This window comes from Helianthus annuus, chromosome 6 (assembly GCF_002127325.2).
Source record: "Helianthus annuus cultivar XRQ/B chromosome 6, HanXRQr2.0-SUNRISE, whole genome shotgun sequence".
Taxonomy (NCBI): domain Eukaryota; kingdom Viridiplantae; phylum Streptophyta; class Magnoliopsida; order Asterales; family Asteraceae; genus Helianthus; species Helianthus annuus.
The window spans coordinates 3,695,182-3,716,814 of NC_035438.2; the positions used below are offsets into that span (position 1 = coordinate 3,695,182).

The 21,633-nt window shown below is 35.7% G+C and overlaps 3 protein-coding genes across 5 annotated transcripts in view; 1 reads left to right on the top strand and 2 right to left on the bottom strand.

Annotated features, from left to right (window-relative positions):
• Positions 1 to 4,916: 4,916 nt before the first annotated feature.
• LOC110866081 lies at positions 4,917 to 5,321 on the bottom strand. The gene has a single exon (XM_022115430.1). It carries the CDS (start codon positions 5,319 to 5,321, stop codon positions 4,917 to 4,919), a length of 405 nt encoding a protein of 134 aa, XP_021971122.1.
• A 2,377-nt stretch (positions 5,322 to 7,698) lies between these two features.
• LOC110866083 lies at positions 7,699 to 9,423 on the bottom strand. The gene has a single exon (XM_022115431.2). The coding sequence runs from the start codon at positions 9,421 to 9,423 to the stop codon at positions 7,699 to 7,701; it is 1,725 nt and encodes a 574-aa protein (XP_021971123.2).
• An 8,839-nt stretch (positions 9,424 to 18,262) lies between these two features.
• LOC110864405 (transcription factor EGL1) overlaps positions 18,263 to 21,633 on the top strand; it is a 4,100-nt gene continuing 729 nt past the window's right edge. The window contains exons 1-6 of one of the 3 annotated variants that reach the window (XM_022113459.2): positions 18,263 to 18,596; positions 19,396 to 19,689; positions 20,226 to 20,322; positions 20,435 to 20,449; positions 20,546 to 20,602; positions 20,694 to 21,323. In XM_022113459.2, the coding sequence (XP_021969151.1) occupies positions 18,496 to 18,596; positions 19,396 to 19,689; positions 20,226 to 20,322; positions 20,435 to 20,449; positions 20,546 to 20,602; positions 20,694 to 21,323 (1,194 nt within the window). In that variant the 5' untranslated portion in view covers positions 18,263 to 18,495. Of the gene's footprint in view, positions 18,597 to 19,383; positions 19,690 to 20,225; positions 20,323 to 20,434; positions 20,450 to 20,545; positions 20,603 to 20,693; positions 21,324 to 21,633 lie in introns of all 3 variants that reach the window. The other 2 variants (XM_022113460.2, XM_022113461.2) reach the window with 2 other exon arrangements.

The following is a 21,633-nucleotide window of genomic DNA, read 5'->3' on the forward strand; positions in this document are numbered from 1 at the left end:
GATGCTCGGTTTACATCGAGATTGTGGGAAACTTTTCAAGCAGCTCTTGGTACGACGCTGAATTTGAGTACCGCATTCCACCCGCAAACCGACGGGCAGACTGAAAGAACGATACGTACTATTGAAGACATGCTCCGTGCGTGTGTTATTGATTTTGGTGGTAGTTGGAGCAAACACCTACCGTTGGTCGAATTTTCGTACAATAATAGCTATCACTCCAGCATCGAAATGGCACCTTTCGAAGCCTTGTATGGTAGGAGATGTCGCTCGCCTATTGTATGGCACGAGGTCGGTCATTCACAATTGACTGGGCCCGAGATTCTACAAGAAACGACTGACAAGATCCACCAAATAAGGGAAAATTTGGTAAAGGCCCGGGATAGACAAAAGATGTACGCCGATAAACGACGCAGGCCCCGCGAATTTGCAGTTGGCGACTACGTGCTCCTAAAGGTATCACCTTGGAAGGGAGTAGTCCGATTCGGCAAAAGAGGGAAACTTGCGCCTCGATTTGTTGGACCCTTTAAGATTCTGGAAAGGATCGGTAAAGTGGCCTACAGACTCGAATTACCGGAGGAACTCAACAATGTCCACCCGACTTTCCATATTTCAAACCTTCGAAAATGCGTAGCCGACCACGACGCAATAATACCACTCGACGATCTTCAGGTCAATGAGACTCTACACTTCGTGGAAAAGCCTGTCGAAATCATGGACCGACAGACCAAGCAACTCAGACGCTCTCGCATTCCTATTGTAAAAGTACGATGGGAAGGCAAACGGGGCGCAGAGTTCACTTGGGAACTCGAAAGTGACATGAAGGCCAAGTACCCGCAGTTATTCAGATAGATCTGAAGCATCAAATAGGTAAAATCACACGGCGATGTACGGTTCTCGGCCTAATTTCGGGACGAAATTCCCTAAAGGAGGGGAGACTGTAACACCCCGTGTTTTCCAAAGTCAAAGTCAAGTGTTGACTGTTATTGGAATTAAAGATTTATAAAGATTAATTTCATTTTAGTTTCATTTTGATTTTCATATTATTTGGAGTAAGTGTTGTATAATCAAACTAATCGACCGATAATCGAACTGTGAATCAACGATCGACTGTGAATGATAGGAAGTAACAACGCAATAAAGCTAGTCAATCAATAATCAAGCTAATCGAATCAATCATCAAACGCAAGTGTGGGGATTTTAGTACTTTTTATACGTGTGTGTGTGTGCCTTATGTGTTATTTGTGCATGTTTACTTTTATGTTAAAGTGTGTGGTGAATCAATCAAATCAATCAAGACTCGAAGGTGAATCAAACTCAATCGAAACCGACTTTGGAAACAAGTTGTAAGGATGCTTGTATGTTAGATATAGTAGTTGGGACTAAAAGTAATTTGATTAGGAATTCTATCATCCTCAAATCATCGTTCATCGAACTCGAAATATCAAAAATCGTCGCGAAACACTCAAAACTAGGCAAGCCGATCGAACAGGGCAACCTGATCGAACAGGCTAGCCGATCGAACAGGCTGTTCGATCGGACAGCTACTCGATCAGGAATGCTGTTCGATCAGCTGACCTTTCCTCTTTTGGAAGCCTATAAATAGGGCTGTCCTTGTCAAACTTTCCACTTTTGGAAAAGCTCTGACCGACCAGCCTCTTCTTCTCACTAAATCCAAGATTTCTCTCAAACCTGTAAGTATTTCACTCTAATCTTTGTACGTTTTTGTTCATTGATCAATTCTCCATCTTTCTATCTTTCAAAATCTGAATTTCATCCATGAAATCACCAAGATCTAGGTGTTCTTGAGTGATGTCATCATGGTGTTCTTGATGTTCATCAAGAACTTCATGTTCTTGACTTCATTCAACCATGAATAAGCTAGATCTAACCGATTTCCACATCAATAACCTAAAATCTTCCATAGATCTTAACATTTCACGGTGGAAAAGGATTGGAAGATGGGTTTTCACCTATCTTTCAACTCTTTTACACTCAAGAAGGTGAAAACGAGACTTGAACCGATTTACAAATCAACCTAAACAAACACATGGTTCAAGATTCGGGTTCTACCAAGAAATATACCGATTCCGGGTTAAACTTAAACTTGGGTTCCAAACCGTCTCTGACCGAGTTTGGGTGATTCCTGCTCAAGTCAGTAGGCTAAATGGGGACTTCAGTTTTGTGGTTCAACTCGTAGTCAAAATATCTCTAAAACACCAACAAACAACGGGAATAACCAAGTGTTAGGTGATAAGTTAACCAAATCGAGAAGCTGGCCGAACGGCTAGGCTGCTCGATCGAACAGCCCAACCGAACGACTATGCCAGCCGATCGACTAGGCTAACCGATCGACCAGCACTTAGACCCACCAGCCCACAAAAAATGCAGTATTGACGAGGTACTGTTCGATCGACTACGCCACTCGATTGTAATCATTACTGCTCGGATCATGAGATACTATACTTTAAAACACTTAGACTTTTCAAAGCATTGGAATGTCACCCGATCGAACATACCAACCGATCGAGTGACATACTTGAAAACAACAAAGTGCTAACCGATCGGTTGGACTAACCGGTCGAACAGCAGTTCGATCGACCAACTTGAAAGGTAGTACAAACCATCGTACACAAACACATCCTTCACATCAAAGGAAGAAACAATCCACTTGAAGGAACCAGCCGATCGAGCCAGCCAGCCGATCGAATGGATGTTCGAACGGACTTTCAAACCAATCGAACAGCCCACTCGATCGAACTGCTGTCCGATCGATTGGTCTATCCGATCCAGTTTTCCTTTGTTTACTTTTCCGCGTTACTCATCGTTATGTCATCGAACTATTCAGGCTAACCTATTCTCAGTGCTCCCTTCAATCCACAATCAACCACTGTGAGTATACTCGATCCCTTTTTGCTTTCAGCACTTTTGGGTGTTACATACGTAAACTATCAAAATCACAATCAACACAACTATTTGAACGCTAACCTATTTGCATGTATTACTTGTCTAAATGATTGCTGTTTATTATGTTTACACGTGGAGTGCTATCTACCTGCTTTAGCAACATAGTACTATAGTTTGGACTCAGCACCCGTTCACACGGGGGTTGCTAAGGACAATTACTTGCATGGATTACGGTGGTAATCATGTATTGCGAACTGTCTCGGACAGTCAACCCGAAGTCGTTGGTATCGATGGTCCCATGTTGATAATTTACGTGCATCGTTTGCCCTTGTGTACGTGCTTGGTTATGCGTAAACTATTCGAACTTTATATGCTATATCAAACTTGTGTACTCACCTTTACATTATATGTATTGACTTTTATTTTAACGTATGTGACAGGTGTTTAAGCTACTAGCGTGCTAGGAAAGCGAGGCAATAATAAACTTCTAGGAGTCTGTGTCCTTAGGACCGTGTCCACGTACCTGCTCCAGGGCCATAATTATCTGTAGATCTTGCACTGGCACCTGTAGTCAGTAAGACCCACCGTAGACGTCTAGAGGTCTTAAAACAATATTTACTTTTGGTTTGTAATAATTAAGAATCCGAGTTGTCGGAACAGTTCCCATATTGTTTAGTTGCTTTCTATGATAACTTGTTATTGTTTGGGACACGGTATGGGACGTGTTATATAACTGAATTGTATGATAGTTGTTGTGGAAACTTCTGAACAATCTGTTTCGCTCAGTGCCGCGCCCCGATGATTCCGCCATCGGTTGGGGTGTGACATGTGTCCCCCTACGGCCGTCACATAGGTATGAGTGTGTGTCGCTGGACCTTATAAGCACGAAGTGCCTGTGGGTACAACACCTTATTACCCTTCCCAGAGTGACACACCTCATTAAGCGTAATAGGATCCCATATACCCCTACTAACACATGCATACTGCAGCATTCTCATTATTACCAGTTATGGACGAGTATACTATCACAGTTTAAAAGACAAGTATGATGACTCACCTGATTAGCAATTGCTTAACAGCCGCTAGTAATACTGGGTTATGTCTCAAGGTCCTGACACAATTACATAATCCTAGGTTAGGTAATGGTACACCTAACTAGTCACTATCATGGTTGGATATTGGTTAACCCTACCTTGCTTAAGCATGGGTGATCAGTCCATGCCTAACTAAGGCTAGGCTACCCAATACCCGCCCCTGACAATAACCCTAGTACCTAAAAATAATACTAACACTACTACTACTAATATATTATTACTAATAATAAAACTAATATTAACTACTAAAAATAAATAATAAATAACTAAACATAAACTTAAACGAGAGTATACCTCAAAACTATCTACGGCACGTTGATGTAGAGTTTCCCTACTCCTTCTCCTACTCGCGCTCCAAAAACGACTACTAACAACACCCAACGGGGTATCGTATACTCGGGATTCTCCATACTAGAGCATTCCCGTTAAAGAAACTGGTACCTAAACAAACTACTAAGACTCTTATTTAAAGCAAGCAAGCAGGCACCTCAAATCCTTTTCTGGTCGATGTGGGATTCAATTGACGTGCCTACCTACCTGCTTGACCTGCTAGCTTGCTTGCTTATATATATTAATTCAGCTGCTTAACTCGTTTTTCTTGTATAACTCTTAAAATATGACGTTTTATAAAACGACGAATATGTCATTAGAACGAGCATATTTTTATCTACGTTTTAACCTAAGTTTCATTAAAAACGGAGTAAGGTAAATAAAATAATATATTTAATTATTAATATTAACGGTCTCCTATATTAGCCAAGGTTTGTCAAGATATTTCACCTTTCACACAATTATCTTACTCGTTTAACAATATATGAAATATAAATTACATATTTCACACGTTTATAACCAGCACATTAAGATTCAGGGTATTACATCCTTCCCTCCTTACAAAAATTTCGTCCTCGAAATTTGTCATTACTTAAAAAGATAAGGGTACTTATCTTTCATTATGTTTTCTAGTTCCCATGTAAAGTTGGGTCCATGACGTGCGTTCCACTTGACTTTGACTAACGGGATTTCCTTCTTGCGTAACTTTTTAACCTTCCTATCTTCGATTTGTAGTGGTTCTTCAATGAAGTTGAGTTTTTCGTCAACCTGTACGTCTTCCAGGGGTATTTGTTGGGCTTCGTCCACTAGGCACTTCCTTAAATTTGATACATGGAAAGTATTATGTATTCCTGCCAGCTGTTCAGGAAGTTTTAGCCGATAAGCCACTGGTCCTACTTTGCTTGTTACTTCAAAAGGCCCAATGTATCGGGGTTTCAACTTTCCCTTCTTTCCAAACCGAATCACTCCTTTCAGAGGTGATACTTTAAGCATTACTTTATCCCCTATTTGGAACTCTAGGGGTTTACGCCTCTGATCTGCATAACTCTTTTGTCGATCTTGAGCACTTTTCATCCTTTCTTTTATTTGCTGAATCTTTTCGGTGGTCTCCACAATGATTTCTGGTCCTGACAGTTGACTTTCGCCTACTTCTGTCCAACAGATAGGAGTGCGGCACCTTCTTCCGTATAAAGCTTCATAAGGTGCAGCTTTGATGCTGGCGTGATAACTATTATTGTAGGCGAATTCGATGAGTGGTAGATGAGTGTCCCAACTTCCACCAAAATCAATTACAGAAGCCCGAAGCATATCTTCTAATATCTGAATAGTCCGTTCAATCTGCCCATCCGTCTGAGGATGATATGCAGTGCTTAGATTAACCTTGGTTCCCAACTCTTGTTGGAAACTTTGCCAGAATTTAGATGTGAAACGACTATCTCTGTCTGATATGATCGATACAGGCACCCCATGTCGCGAGACTATTTCTTTGATGTAAATTTGAGCTAGCTTGTTCATCTTATAGTCCTCACGAATTGGCACAAAGTGTGCAGACTTGGTCAATCTGTCCACTATTACCCAAATAGTATCATAACCGTGACTTGACCTTGGGAGCTTCGTGATAAAATCCATGGTGATTTTCTCCCATTTCCATTCTGGGATCTCTGGTTGTTGCAAGTATCCAGAGGGTTTTTGATGTTCTGCCTTCACCTTAAGGCATGTAAGGCATTTTTCCACATAATGGGCAACAGATCGCTTCATTCCTGGCCACCAATAATCTCTCCTTAAATCCTTATACATCTTGTCACTGCCAGGGTGAATGGAATACTTAGACTTATGAGCTTCCTCTAAGATTGTATCCTGCAGTCCTCCAAAATTAGGAACCCATATCCTATTGTTGAACCTAAGGATATTATCATTTCCCATTGTCAGTAGCTTCAGTCTCCCAATCATTCTTTCTTTTACAATATGATTCTCTTTTAAGGCTTCTTGTTGTATATTCTTAACTTGATCTAAGAGACTAGTTTTAACCTCTATTCTGGTTGCACGAATTCTTATTGGTTGAGGTTTCTCCTTTCTACTTAGAGCATCTGCTACTATGTTTGCCTTACCTGGATGGTATTGTATCTCACAGTCGTAACCACTTAATAACTCCATCCATCGTCTCTGACGCATATTGAGCTCCTTCTGCTCAAATATGTGTTTTAAACTTTTATGGTCACTATAGATAGTGCACTTTGTACCGTAAAGATAGTGCCTCCAAATTTTCAATGCGAACACTATGGCACCAAGTTCCAAATCATGGGTTGTGTAGTTCCGTTCATGAATCTTCAACTGTCTAGAGGCGTAGGCAATCACTTTGCCTCTTTGCACGAGTACACATCCCATACCATAGTGAGATGCATCACAGTAGATGGCAGAATCTTTTATTCCCTCAGGAAGTGACAGTATTGGGGCGCTACATAACTTATGCTTTAACGTGTTAAAGGCTTCTTCTTGTTTAGGTCCCCAATTAAACTTAGAGGCTTTCTGGGTTAGTGTGGTTAATGGTGTTGCAATCTTTGAGAAGTCTTGAATAAACCTTCTATAGTATCCTGCTAACCCCAGAAATCTTCTGATTTCAGTGAGATTCTTCGGTACTTCCCATTTCTTAATGGCCTCGATCTTTGCAGGGTCAACTTCTATTCCACATTCATTTATCACGTGGCCTAGGAATTGCACCTCACGTATCCAAAATTCACACTTAGAGAACTTTGCATAGAGTTTTTCTTTCTTGAGCAATTTAAGGACTGCTCTTAGGTGTTGTTCATGTTCTACCTCGTTCTTAGAGTAGATAAGGATATCGTCAATAAAAACGATCACAAACTTATCGAGGTAAGGTTTACAAACCCTGTTCATGAGGTCCATGAACACTGCAGGTGCGTTGGTCAATCCAAATGGCATTACCAAAAATTCATAATGACCATACCTAGTCCTGAAGGCAGTCTTAGGTATGTCTTCTGGTGCAACTTTCACTTGGTGGTATCCAGACCTCAAGTCTATTTTAGAGAAATAGCTTGCCCCTTGTAATTGATCAAACAAGTCGTCGATCCTGGGCAAAGGGTATTTATTCTTTATAGTGGCTTTATTCAAGTCTCTATAATCGATGCACATGCGCATCGTCCCATCTTTCTTCTTGACAAACAAGATGGGTGCTCCCCATGGTGACGAACTAGGTTGGATAAACCCCTTGTCAAGCAACTTTTGTAGTTGCTTCTTGAGTTCTTGCATTTCTGTCGGGGCTAGTCTGTACGGCGACTTAGCAATCGGTGATGTACCGGGAACTAGGTCAATGCGAAACTCAACCTGTCTATCCGATGGTAGTCCTGGGAGCTCATCGGGAAACACTTCGGGGTATTCTCGTACTACTGGCACGTCCTCGACCTTCTGCTTTTATGTAGTGTTTACGACATATGCTAAAAAAAGCAACATACCCTTTCCTTAGGCTTTTATGTGCTTGTGCTATCGTGATGAGGTTCTTAGTCTTGTCAGTGCGGTCTCCTGATACAGTTAGTTGTTTGCCGTTGGGTAATCGGAGTCGGACGATCCTTTTGTCACATATAACTTCCGCATGATATGGTGTCAACCAGTCCATTCCTATAACTATGTCGAATTCTCCAAGTTCCATAGGCATTAGGTCTATAGGGATAACATGGTTATTTAAGCTTATTTTACAATTCTTAACTATGTCAACTATCTCTCTTTGACTTCCATCAGCCATTTCTACTGTAAAGGCATGATCTAGGGTTTGGGACGCCTGGTTCAAGTAAGGTCTAAAGGTAGTCGACACTAGACTTCTATTTGCACCGGTATCAAATAACACACGCGCATATACATCATTTATGAGATATGTACCCGTGATAATGTCTGTATTGGTCTTGGCTTCTTCTGTGGTGAGTACAAATGCCCGCCCTTTTGGCTGATTTGGTTGTGTCTTATCATTTCTTTTAAGTTCAGGACATTCAGATCTCATGTGGTTAGGGTCTCCACATTTGAAACACTTCTTCTTTTCCTTGCATTCTTGAAGAGCATGACCCGTCTTTTTACAATTTGGACAAGGAAAACGACATTCCCCCGTATGAAAGCGTTTGCAAATTTGACATTGAGGAAATGTTTTAGGCCTTTTAAAGTTGTTATTCCGGGTGTCCCCCTTTCTTTCTTCCCACTTTCTTTTTGGTGCGGGAGATTCAGCCTGCCGCAGAATCATCTCGGCAGCCATGACGGCGCCAGCCTCAACAGTTTCTGCAAAAGTCTTGGGGGATTTGGATTTGATAAACACCCTCATTTCAGAGGGTAGACCCCAAATAAACCTATTGATCAGTTGTTCCTCGGTCAATGCTAAATAAGAAACCAGTCGAGATATGTCGTTGAAACGAGAAACATACTCTCGATAGGTTTTATTTCCCATTTTTAACTGAAAGAATTCTACTTCCAGTTGCTCGGTCTCACTGGGAGGACAATACTTAGCAAGAAACTTATGAATAAACTCCTCCCACTTCATGTCCTTAACCTTTTCTTTTCCCTCTGTTCGGACCACAATGTTCCACCAGTGAAGGGCTTCAGCTTCAAACATATGTACGGCGAACCGTACTTTGTTGCGGTCATCACACTCACATATGTCTAATACTGACTCCATTCTGTTGAGCCAGTCTTGAGCTTCTAGTGCTCCCTTTCTTCCGTCAAAGGATTGAGGTTTACAGGACATGAAGTGCTTATAAGTACATTCCTTTGCTTTGGAATATTCACCTTTTCCTTCTAGTGGCGTGGTTGCAATAGTGTTTTTCCTTTCGCCCATTCCTTCCCTTTGTACTGGCATGGAGGCTGCTGAGCTTTCTTCATGTCGTTCTCCATATTGGTTAACATTACCAGTTTGTGCATTCTTCATTACCTTAGCCACTTCCACAGCTATATTGTGGATATCCTCAGTATTTAGACGCATGCTTGTACTAGACCGGGACCTAACACTATGAGAGGGAGTTCGAGTCCTATAAGAACCTTCCTCTCTCCTTCTGTTATTTTGATTATTTCTAGACCCTTGTTCATCTCTATGTTCAGACATTGTCTCCTTCCTATAGGAATATGAGTATAAAGATTTACTAGTATGTATGATACATCACTATAATATAACAACTATATACATCACATAGAGATATATATATAGCACATAAAAAGGCACAACAAGTTTACTTTTTCTAGCGTCACTCAATTGACTATGCAAGTACTTTTCCTGAGAACATGTTATTTGGCCTAGTCTGAGTGTGCTATTAATCTTTTTAGAACTACTGGTTAAAGCTTAGGCATTCCTGCAATACCTAATTCGCTAAAACCTCGGGCTCTGATACCAACTGTAACACCCACCCCGTAACCCGGGTGATTATGCACAATTGATACACTTACAGCAGAAACAAACTACTTTCATTAAAACTTATAATAGTCTGAGTACAACGCTTTATTTATTTACGAACTTTTGGCAACAAAGAACTCCTTGATCTTCTAAAACTCCCCAACTGTCAAGTAGTTCCTATAGCTTTCCTCATGACTAACCTGAGATAAGTATACTCAAAACGACGTCAGATATATACTGGTGAGCTCATACTATACAATTTTTATAAAGACAGACCACAGTTTACATTATATGCATACACAATATGGGCATGTGACCACATTATAGTCATGTTGGGCCTCAGTGAACCTTATAGGTCACATTTGACTTGTCACAAACCACCGTACAAGAGACATACTGGTCCTCCAGCTGTGTCCCCCTACGGCCGTCACATAGGTATGAGTGTGTGTCGCTGGACCTTATAAGCACGAAGTGCCTGTGGGTACAACACCTTATTACCCTTCCCAGAGTGACACACCTCATTAAGCATAATAGGATCCCATATACCCCTACTGACACATGCATACTGCAGCATTCTCATTATTACCAGTTATGGACGAGTATACTATCACAGTTTAAAAGACAAGTATGATGACTCACCTAATTAGCAATTGCTTAACAGCCGCTAGTAATACTGAGTTATGTCTCAAGGTCCTGACACAATTACATAATCCTAGGTTAGGTAATAGTACACCTAACTAGTCATTATCATGGTTGGATATTGGTTAACCCTACCTTGTTTAAGCATGGGTGATCAGTCTATGCCTAACTAAGGCTAGGCTACCCAATACCCGCCCCTGACAATAACCCTAGTACCTAAAAATAATACTAACACTACTACTACTAATATATTATTACTAATAATAAAACTAATATTAACTACTAAAAATAAATAATAAATAACTAAACATAAACTTAAACGAGAGTATACCTCAAAACTATCTACGACACGTTGATGTAGAGTTTCCCTACTCCTGCTCCTACTCGCGCTCCAAAAACGACTACTAACAACACCCAACGGGGTATCGTATACTCGGGATTCTCTATAATAGAGTATTCCCGTTAAAGAAACTGGTACCTAAACAAACTACTGAGACTCTTATTTAAAGCAAGCAAGCAGGCACCTTAAAGATTCAATTGACGTGCCTACCTACCTGCTTGACCTGCTAGCTTACTTGCTTATATATATTAATTCAGCTGCTTAACTCGTTTTTCTTGTATAACTCTTAAAATATGACGTTTTATAAAACGACGAATATGTCATTAGAACGAGCATATTTTTATCTACGTTTTAACCTAAGTTTCATTAAAAACGGAGTAAGGTAAATAAAATAATATATTTAATTATTAATATTAACGGTCTCCTATATTAGCCAAGGTTTGTCAAGATATTTCACCTTTCACACAATTATCTTACTCGTTTAACAATATATGAAATATAAATTACATATTTCACACGTTTATAACCAGCACATTAAGATTCGGGGTATTACAACAAGTCTGGTATTAGTTATATAAATCTTAAGGGTGAAAAAGAATTAAAACTGATCTTGCCGAATTTTATTGTCTTGCGTGTTTTTTTTACTGTAAATTTCTTATATTCTCTATTGTCTGTTGAACTGGAAGATTTTGCATTTGTCAATGAACCACCGCCCCATTGATTTATTGTCATGGTAATAGTTTTATTTTTTAAATGAAAGGCCTACATCAACCATTAATAGTTATAGCTATAAAGTTAATTACGGAGGAGCTATTTGCGTGCAAGATAAAAGTACTAAATGGCTCCATTGACATCATCAAAAAGTTAACAATAGGAACAAAACATTCGTAGTACGTTTTATTAATAAATAAATGTAATTATTGAAATCTAATTGTCTTATTCATAAGTTATAAAGACAGTTTATGATTCGAATGTTGAACGATAAGAAGAAAGAATCAAATTGAATTTGTGAATAATGAATTACATGGATTGTATAAATTTAATCATCAAATTGTTAGAATGTTTTCACTAAAAACGTAACAGTCACATAATATATTATTGAAATTGAATTTGTGAATAATAAATTACATGCATTGTATAAATTTAACCATCAAATTGTTAGAATGTTTTCACTAAAAACGTAACAGTCTTACATAATATATTATCAACACGTTCATCGTTTCTCCGCAAACTTTTCTCAAGCACTATATCACTCATTAACGTATCTTTACATGTAATCACCAAATTTTACATTTATTTTTCATGATTGTATTATTTATTAAAATAACTATTTGATATTTCAAAGATTTGTTACACTTTAAAGATTCTATAAGCTTCTAGACGTATAAATTCTCAAATTTTATTAAAATTCTTCAAAAAAAAAAAAAAGTGTTAAATTATACAAATTATTAAATCTTACAAGTTATTAACTTTTCACTAACCAGTTATCTACTTAAATTCACAATGATGGTGATCTTGACCCTAAAATTCACAATGATAGATGATCTAAACCCTATTTTCATTACGGTGGATAATCTCAATCCTTTGTATCTAAGTATTCGGTGATAGAACCTTAAATTTTAAATCCTTGTTTGTTCACAACACATACCTAACCCTTGTAGGTACCAACAACCCATTTATCATCTCAGAGCATTCTCATACAACCCTCTAAAATTATACATACATTCCACTAAAAAACAACTCCTATATCAATATATTTTCACTAAAAATAAATACTTTTTCTCTCTTCTTTTAAATCAAATAATATTTTTTACCTTTATCATTATATTTTCTCTCTCCTCCACTCACAAGTCACAACCACTTTCAATATATATCTATACTATATAATAAAATAAACCTGTTTTGAGACACTTGTCATTCTCTCATTTAATTGATTAAAATTATTAATACTACTAATAATAATAATATTTAATCTAAATTAATACAAATTCTTATTATTAATAATATTTAATCAAATCTAAACTTTAATCTAATACAAATTTTTATTATTAATAATATTTAATCAAATCTAATAAGAATTCATACGAATAATTAAAGAATCCAACAAACTGCAGCCACCATTCTACAAGTAGGATGCAAAAAGCTATGAACTCTAATTTTACGTACTTACGGTTAAAAAAAAGTCTATATTAAATATAAAATCTTTTTCATATTCAAGATTTTGAATTGTAGAGAAGTGAGAACAATTTAAAATGATTATGTTGATCAGATTGATCGTTTATTTCAAAGTCGATTCAATCAATTAAATTATTTTTATTAATTAGTCATGATTAAATTAATATATGATAACAGTTTAAAAATAATTATATTGAACATGAAAAATCATTTGAAAGTGGTAATATTTAGATATTGCCAGTGGTTATCTTACTTTTTTTCCCTATAAACATTTCAAATTAAAACTTTACACACTCAGTGTTGAAATATATTAAATATAATTGGTTCAGTATTTTAATATAAAGTTTAATAAAACAAATTAAGGTCTTATTAAGATGTGATTTTGTTTATTTAAATTTTAACATGTAAATAGTTGGTGGTAATCATATAGAATTTACCAAACGCATATTATAAATTAACCAAATAACAAATATCATACAAAATTAAATTAATCTATATCTATATCTATCTATACTATATAATAAAAGAAAACCAATGAAAGAACAAACCAATGAAAAAACACATATCATTCATTGAAGCTATCTGTTTTTATGGATAATTAATTTCAATTAAAAGATAATTATACAATTAAATTTAATATAAATTTAAACAATTCATATAGTAGATTAATATAATATTTTAAAATATTTATTAGATTTCAAAATTATTTATCTTGAAATTAATGTAAATAATTTATTTATCTTATTAAATTAAAGTAGTTAAGGCTAGAACCTATTTTAAAAATGTTTAAAAGGGGTTTATTGGTTCTATATTTTTATTTTCGTGTTCAATTCTCAACTCAAATACGGTAATCACTATGTTTATGTGACATTTATAAGAACCATCACCGTAATCACCCAATCAATCGTATATCGAATATATCCGTTAGTTTTTTTTTATAATATAAATTTTTATTAGATTCATTCGACCCCGTAATAAATGAGATTTTTAAAGATACATCATTTTTATTTTTTAGAGTAAATTGTCATTTTAATCCTTGAATTTTTGTCCAAGTAGTCATTTTAGTCCGAATAGTTTTTTTCTCCTCTAGGTCTCTGACTTTTCATTTTTCTTGCCATTTTGATCACATTGCTTAACTTAGTCTAAAAACCAAGTTATAATCAGGGGTATTTTTTGGCATTAAATTATTATGAGGTTTATAAATTATGTTGTAAACTACCCCTGGTTATCACTACACAACAGTTATGCCAAAAATACCCCTGGTTATAAACATATTTTTAGACTGAGTTAGACAATGTGATCAAAATTGCAAGAAAATGGAAAAGTCAGGGACCCAGAGGAGAAAAAAAACTATTTGAACTAAAATGACAATTTGAACCAAACATCAGGAATTAAAATGACAATTTACTCTATTTTTTACTATACAAAATTACATTTATGCGACTCGTGTAATACACGGGGTTTTAAAAATATAACTTTTTTTATTATGTAATATATAAAATTAGATTTATTCAATCCATGTAATACACAGGGTTTATAAAGATATAACTTTTTATTGTATGGTATATAAAATTACATGTGTTCAACCCGTATAACACATGAGGTTCTTAAAAATGTAACTTTTTTCATTATTTAATATTTAAAATTAAATTTAATCAACCCGTACAATACACATGATTCTTAAAGATATAATTTTTTTTTATTATTTAATATGTAAATAAATTTATTCAAAAAATGTAATAAACGAGATTTTTAAATATATATTGTTTTATTATTTGGTATATAAAATTGCATTTATTTAACCCGTGAAATAAAAAAGATTTTTAAAGATATAATTTTTTATTATTTGGTATATAAAATTACATTTATTCAACCCGTATAATACACGGGGTTCTAACCTAGTTAAAAAAATATAGAGGGTGAACAGTGTCCCCCCAAATATACAGATAAACAGTAACATTTTCTCTTTCCTCCACTCACGACCACTTTTTATACTTTTTATATTTTAAAAACCCCCACACAGATTTTGATGGGTTGGATGAGAATGCTCTCATATTCAATATGACAAATCTGAATGAACATAGATTAAATATTCACTTAATGAATCAATAAACACGATTTTTTTTTTTTTTTTTTTTTTTTTGGTAAAGATCAATAAACACAATTTAGCATATGGAAATCAATACTTGGGTTAAAACCATTTTTATACTCGCCTCGATTTTGCAAATTATATTTACTTACTTACCTGTGATTCTAATAGCAAGATCTAGTTTTCCTTAACAATATTATCACCTAGATTGTATCATACTGATAAGAATATCACTAGAGTATGTAATTCACTATAGGCTAATGGCAAGTGACATAATTCTATCAAAATACTCGTTATAACGCCTAATCATTAGAGACAAATATCTGACCAATTCAGATAAGAGGTCTTAACTATTCATACTCGGTATAATACTTAACCATTCAGATGCAAATGTCTGAACCATTCAGACATCTGCTCGCGAAATAAACAGTCTGAACCATTGAGTGTTGAATCAGTAAGAAGTCTAAACTATTAGGAGCTCATTAAAAGCTGAAACAAACAACCCCTTAGACTATACCAAAAATTATCTCCAAGGAAATAAAAATTCAAATAGGGCAAGATATACATAATCGACTGATTAATAAACCACTTATCAACTTTGAGATACTTCTATTCATCTTTTGATATTAACAAAAAATCGAGCTTCTCTTTCTTCCTTCTCTTGCAAACCACAATCGTACCATAATGTTAAGAAACCGATGGCATCTCAAGTCGGTTAGAAGGCTTAGGATTGTAAACGAACCGAACGTTCAGCAAACAGTTCGTGAACTGTTCGGCGGGAAGTTCGTTTATGTTCGTTCGATTAGCTTAACGAACGAACACGAACAAAAATTTTTGTTCGGTTAGCTTAGCGAACGAACACGAACATATGTCTCGTTCGTTCGACTACATTCGTGAACGTTCGGTAATATGTTCAATTATGTTCGTTTGTCTTGGTTTGATTATATTAAAAAAAGAATAATGATAATAAACATTTTATCAAAACATATTGAAAACTTGAAACCCTATTTTTTTCTAAGTTAGCCAACGTTTGGACATTCTAAGACCTTTTTTTGGGGTAATTATGTCTAAGTTAGTTAAACATGATTTATCGTGTAGTGGTGTAGTAGACTTCTTGTGTTTTGATTTATCATTTGATGGTTGTATTTAACTACTTATATCTAATGTTTAAGGATAACAATGGTTTTATTTTTATTTTCAAGTTAAATGTTCGTTTTCGTTCATTTTTATTTGTTTGCGTTCGTTAGTGTTCGAGACCAGTGTTCACGAACTGTTCGTGAACAACTGAATTTCCTTAACGAACGAACACGAACATAAACTTATGTTCGGTATGTGTCCGTGAACAGTTCGCGAACATGTTAATTCCCTCAACGAACGAACACGAACATGGTCTTGTTCGTGGTCGTTCGGTTCGTTTACAGCCCTAGAAGGCTGGTGAGATGAAGTCGAGCTTCTATTATGAGAGTGAAATGGTATATTAATATTTAAGTTAAAAGGTACAACGCATAAAGTATAACTAATAAAATACATAATTGCATTAATTAACATCCTAATTAATCCTACATTTAAAACTTTTTCTTTCCTTTTGTCATATTACATTGATTTATCTAAAAGTAAACATTATCCTCAAATATGCACCTAAACCACTAATACTAACTACCCTCAAATATGTGGACCAATTGCCTCTTACATTGTTACCTGCCACTGTTAGAATAGAATTCAAGATTTAAGTCTTTTAACATATTTTGTTTATCGTATTATACTTTATATCATATGATAGACGTTGATATCATGTTATAACCAATCCAATTGGTTAACCTTATTACAAGATATTTCATTTCATGTGTATTTTTTTAACAACAAATTTTGGATCACTACTGTTGGAGTATCATCGGGCCACCAGCGAAACACTTGATCATATCCATCTCCAGTAGGCTATAATGCCTAAACACCAATTCAGGAGAAAACCCAATAAATCTGGGACCGCTCCCCCCTTGTGACAATCGAACTCAGAACCTAATGGTATCCAACCCTCAAGATGACACTAGGCAATAATACCATGGACAAAAAAAAAAAAAAAATTTCTTTTTCAATCAATGCTTATTCAAGTAGAACCAATATGTTATTATCATGATTATGAAATAAATTGATAGCTAGAGTAGTTGTATTCAATAACAGGAAAAGAACCATAAATGAACATTACAATATATATTCTTATTTAAATAATCAAACTAAAAAGAAAATAACGAGTTTTAATACATTATTCTTCTCTAGCTAGTCTATTTTTTAGAAGAGAAAAACACTTTGTAATTTGTTTAATATCAAGAATATACCAATCAAACATCACTTATCCTTGTTTAAACCCAAAATATGAGTCCAGTAAGAAAACACCCAAATTAGAACCGGATTTTTAAATTTTGGGTTTTTAAACATGAATATTTGTGGTTTGTTGAAAATAACCATTACAGTCCATCAGTTTAAAAATTGTTAAAACAGTCTCTGTACTTTCGTGTTTGTAACAATTACAGTCCACCCTCACTAACATCATCCGGTTATTCTGTTATTTTATTTGAAATGTCGACAATTACTGTAATGGTTAATTTTAACGTAATTAACTCTGTTATTTTCTTTTTCTAACCGTTCTTTCAAATTTAAAACTTGCCAAGTTACATCAAAACAGAAGGTAGACGGGCAACAAGCTGCGCCGCCACCCCTTTCTGAATTGCAAACTCTGTTATTCGGATTCAAAACGATTTTCAAATCTTCAAATTCGAATAATCCAGTTCCACACACCCTAAATTGAACATAAAAATTTTGCACTAGAAAATAACAAATTTAATTTTTTTTAATTAGAAGTTAGAAGTCAAATCATGACTTTTTTTGTATAGACCCTTGGATAACTCTATGTTCATTCCATTGAGCATTTGACACCTACTCATTTAATCATTTAATCCACAACTCTGATACACTTCACTTGTCTACTTGTCTCTTACTTCTTTATATCTTCTTTTAGTTCACCAGCAAAGGAGGCTGCCCAAAAAGACCCACCAATATCTTGTATTCTTTTAGCATAGTCGCATCTTGGAAGTGGCATAAGGCTACGGGATCAGTAGGTTCTGAGTTCGATTCCCACAAAGGGTTTTTTTTTTCCAGATTTATTGGGTTTCCCTATGAATTTGTATAAACATTATAGCCAGATGAATATGATCGGGTGATTCCACAACTGGTAACAGAATAATACTCCAGTGATCCAAGTTTGCCGTTCAAAAAAAAAAAAAAAAAAAAAAAAAAAAACTAGAGGAGTCTGCCCAAAAAGACCCACCAATATTTTGTATTCTTCTTCAGCCACAGACCCCTTTATTATTATTACCTTCTTTAAATAAAGATCTTAGTATCAAACCTATTTCCAGTGTAACTTCTGCTCAGTTTTCTTAATTATCATGTAGTATATATAGTTATATAGTATATATATAGTATATATGGTGGTCACAACTGAGCTGTACATATAAGTATATAACATATACATACATACAACTACATAGTTATGGCTGCAAAGGAACACTTAAGAAGAAAACTGGCTATGGCTGTCAAAAGCATTAACTGGAGCTATGCAATCTTCTGGTCCATTTCTTCAACAGAACCAGGGTACTTCTTTTTCCAAGTTGTTCTTAATTATGTATTCAAGGTACAAGCTTTTTTGCACATGGTACAACTATTGATGAAGATATTTGAAACCCATGATTTTTTAGCTCCAATGATCACTGTTGAGTGGATCTTTGATGCCATTTTAGTTAAAAAGATAGAGAAATGATTGACCTTTTGAGGTCAAACATTGACTCCAAAATTCGATATTTATTCGAGTGAATGAAGATATTAAGGATGAATTTCATTACCATACTAAGTTTTAAAGATAAATTAGAGATGGGTCTTTGCCAATTTTCTGAATGCATATAGTATTTGTTTCAATTTGTATGTGACAAAGTAATATGTTTGACCAAAAAAGTCAATATGCTTCTTTTGTTTGTGATGCTATCGCTATGGAGTTCTTGAGCTTATTTAACATTCATGGGTTGTATCTTTTTCATACAAAGTAACAATCTTTAGTCTCAAAGTACTACCCGAAAGCACGAATTTTGCTTCGGAATATCAGGGCTGGCAATTGGGTACCTGTTAAGACACGATAAGACCTGTTTGACTTAAAAATACACCCTTTGACTTTTTTAATTTTTATAATAATTAAAATTACAATGTTAGGATCTATCATTTATTCATCTTTGTACATAAAACATAAAACTGTTTTATAAACATGAGGTATAAAGTAGTTAAACGAGTCGTAATCATGTTTGAAACTTATGTTGTGTGCGCCGTCAGAAACCTGTTAAACCTGTTAAGACACGATTTGCCAGCCAATTGCGTAATCATATATGAATAGAATTTGAATTAGGGTATTGACATGGTGTGATGGATACTACAATGGAGGCATCAAAACAAGGAAAACAATACAAGCAGATGAAATGGAAGAAGAAGAAGAAGAAGATGGCGGTGATGATGATGAAGCGGGATTGCGAAGGACCGAGCAATTAAGACAACTTTATGAATCACTTTCCATAGCTTCCGAATCACACGGTTATGATCCACAACCGAGAAGGCCCCCAGCTGCATTATCCCCTGAAGATCTCACGGACGCCGAGTGGTATTTCTTAGTTTGCATGACATATGAGTTCACTAATGGTCAAGGGTAAGCAGATCTAATTCTTTTTACAAGTTCTTTGATGTTATCTTTTTTTTTTTTTTTGTGATTTAAGGGATTCAACCGTATAGGATTTTATCGTTCAATCGATGCATACCCAAGATCTTTTTTAGTTATAGTAGTGTATACCATGAAGAAAAATTAACATGGTCGAAAAATCTTGGATCCACCACTAGACGACGATCATTGGCGAAGCATAGTGGGGGCGGGAGGGGGCGGCCGACCCCCCGAACTTTTCGCTCAGTAGTAGAGAGTATGCAGTTCTCGTATAGAAATTTTTGGGTATATACGTTTTCGACCCCCCGTTTTATAGAAACTTTTGGGTATATACGTTTTCGACCCCCCGGTCGGAAATCTCAAGCTTCGCCACTGACGACGATGCTAAAACTCGTTGTCCTTGTGTTTTAACAAGTGTTCCAAAAGATTCAACATTATATAGAAGTCAAAACCTGTTAAACAATTAACACTATATAGAAAAAAAAAACAAAGTTCGACTTGCGAAATTGTAACTTGATGTAATTTAGATTGCCAGGAAGAACATTGGCAAAGAACACAGTTAGTTGGCTGTCTGATGCTCACCTTGCCGATAGCAAAGTCTTCAGCCGCTCTCTTCTAGCAAAAGTAAGCATTTTTTTTTTTTACATTTTTCATTTTCGTACTCAGCATATTTCTTTATAATCTAATGATGTATATGTCTTGGTTTTTCATTGCTACTATGACTATCTTCCTCAAGAGTGCATCAATTCAGGTATGCCGTTTTTGCCCCTTCGAAATTTGAATCATAAACCAGCCATCATTTTTCCATATGTATAAACGATTCACTATATCGTTTGTTGTTGCGTAGACCGTAGTATGCTTTCCATATTTAGAAGGTCTTGTTGAGTTCGGCGTAGCAGAGAAGGTATTAGAACTATAACTAGTCTATAACATACGTCATGCCGATCTTTTTCCACGTTACTAAGTTTCTAAACTTCTGCTAAACATTCTTAAAGGTTTTAGAAGAACAAAACATCGTTAAACAGATTAAAGATTTACTCTTTGATGTTCCATCGCAAAAAGTTCGTGAAATACCCTTAGAAAGTTGTTCCAACATGCTTGATCATCATGATATAGTCATCAACAATCTCGACAACATGCTTGAATACGATCAAAATCAAGAACAAAGTTGGCGGTTTGTGGATGATGATGATGACGACGAAGGAGAGATTAGTTTCCACCAAAATAATTCCATGGGTTCGAGTGATTGTATATCTCAAAACTTAGCAAGTGGTCATGGCGATGTTTGGAGCGACGTCGATGATCGCTATCATTGTGTTCTTTTGAGGATATTCAAGAACACCCCGAGATTGGTTTTGGGACCTCGTTTTAGAAACTGCGATTCGAAAGAGTCTGCTTTTGTTAGCTGGAAAAATTGTGATGGAATGGAATCGAACGGAAGTTGTTCACAAGTGTTATTAAAAAGTGTGCTTTATAAAGTCCCGAAAATGCACGAAAACCGCTTAGTTTGGTCTCGATGTGAAGATGGAAATGTGGATCGAATGATGAAACTCGAAGATGACGAAGTGAAGGATATTGATCATAGGTTTTCGGTGCTAAGCGCATTGGTCCCTTCTAGAGGAAAGGTATATTGACATTTCACACCCTTCGTGTAAATGCGGTAGAGGTAAGGCTGTCTACATCTTACCCTCCTCAGAACCTACCTTAGCTTTCCTATTGGTGGGATTTACTGAGTATAATGAACCCTTCGTGTAAATGGCAAAACGGGTAGTTTGTGTACTAGGTTATTATAACCTTCGTGTTTCGGTCAGGTTGGCCCGAAACACTTTTTTCTAACTTTATTTCTTTTAATAATCTTTTTGTTACATACTATATAAAAACTAGGTTATTATAACCATAATATGATTTCTTGAATAAAAAAACTTTAAGAGGTTC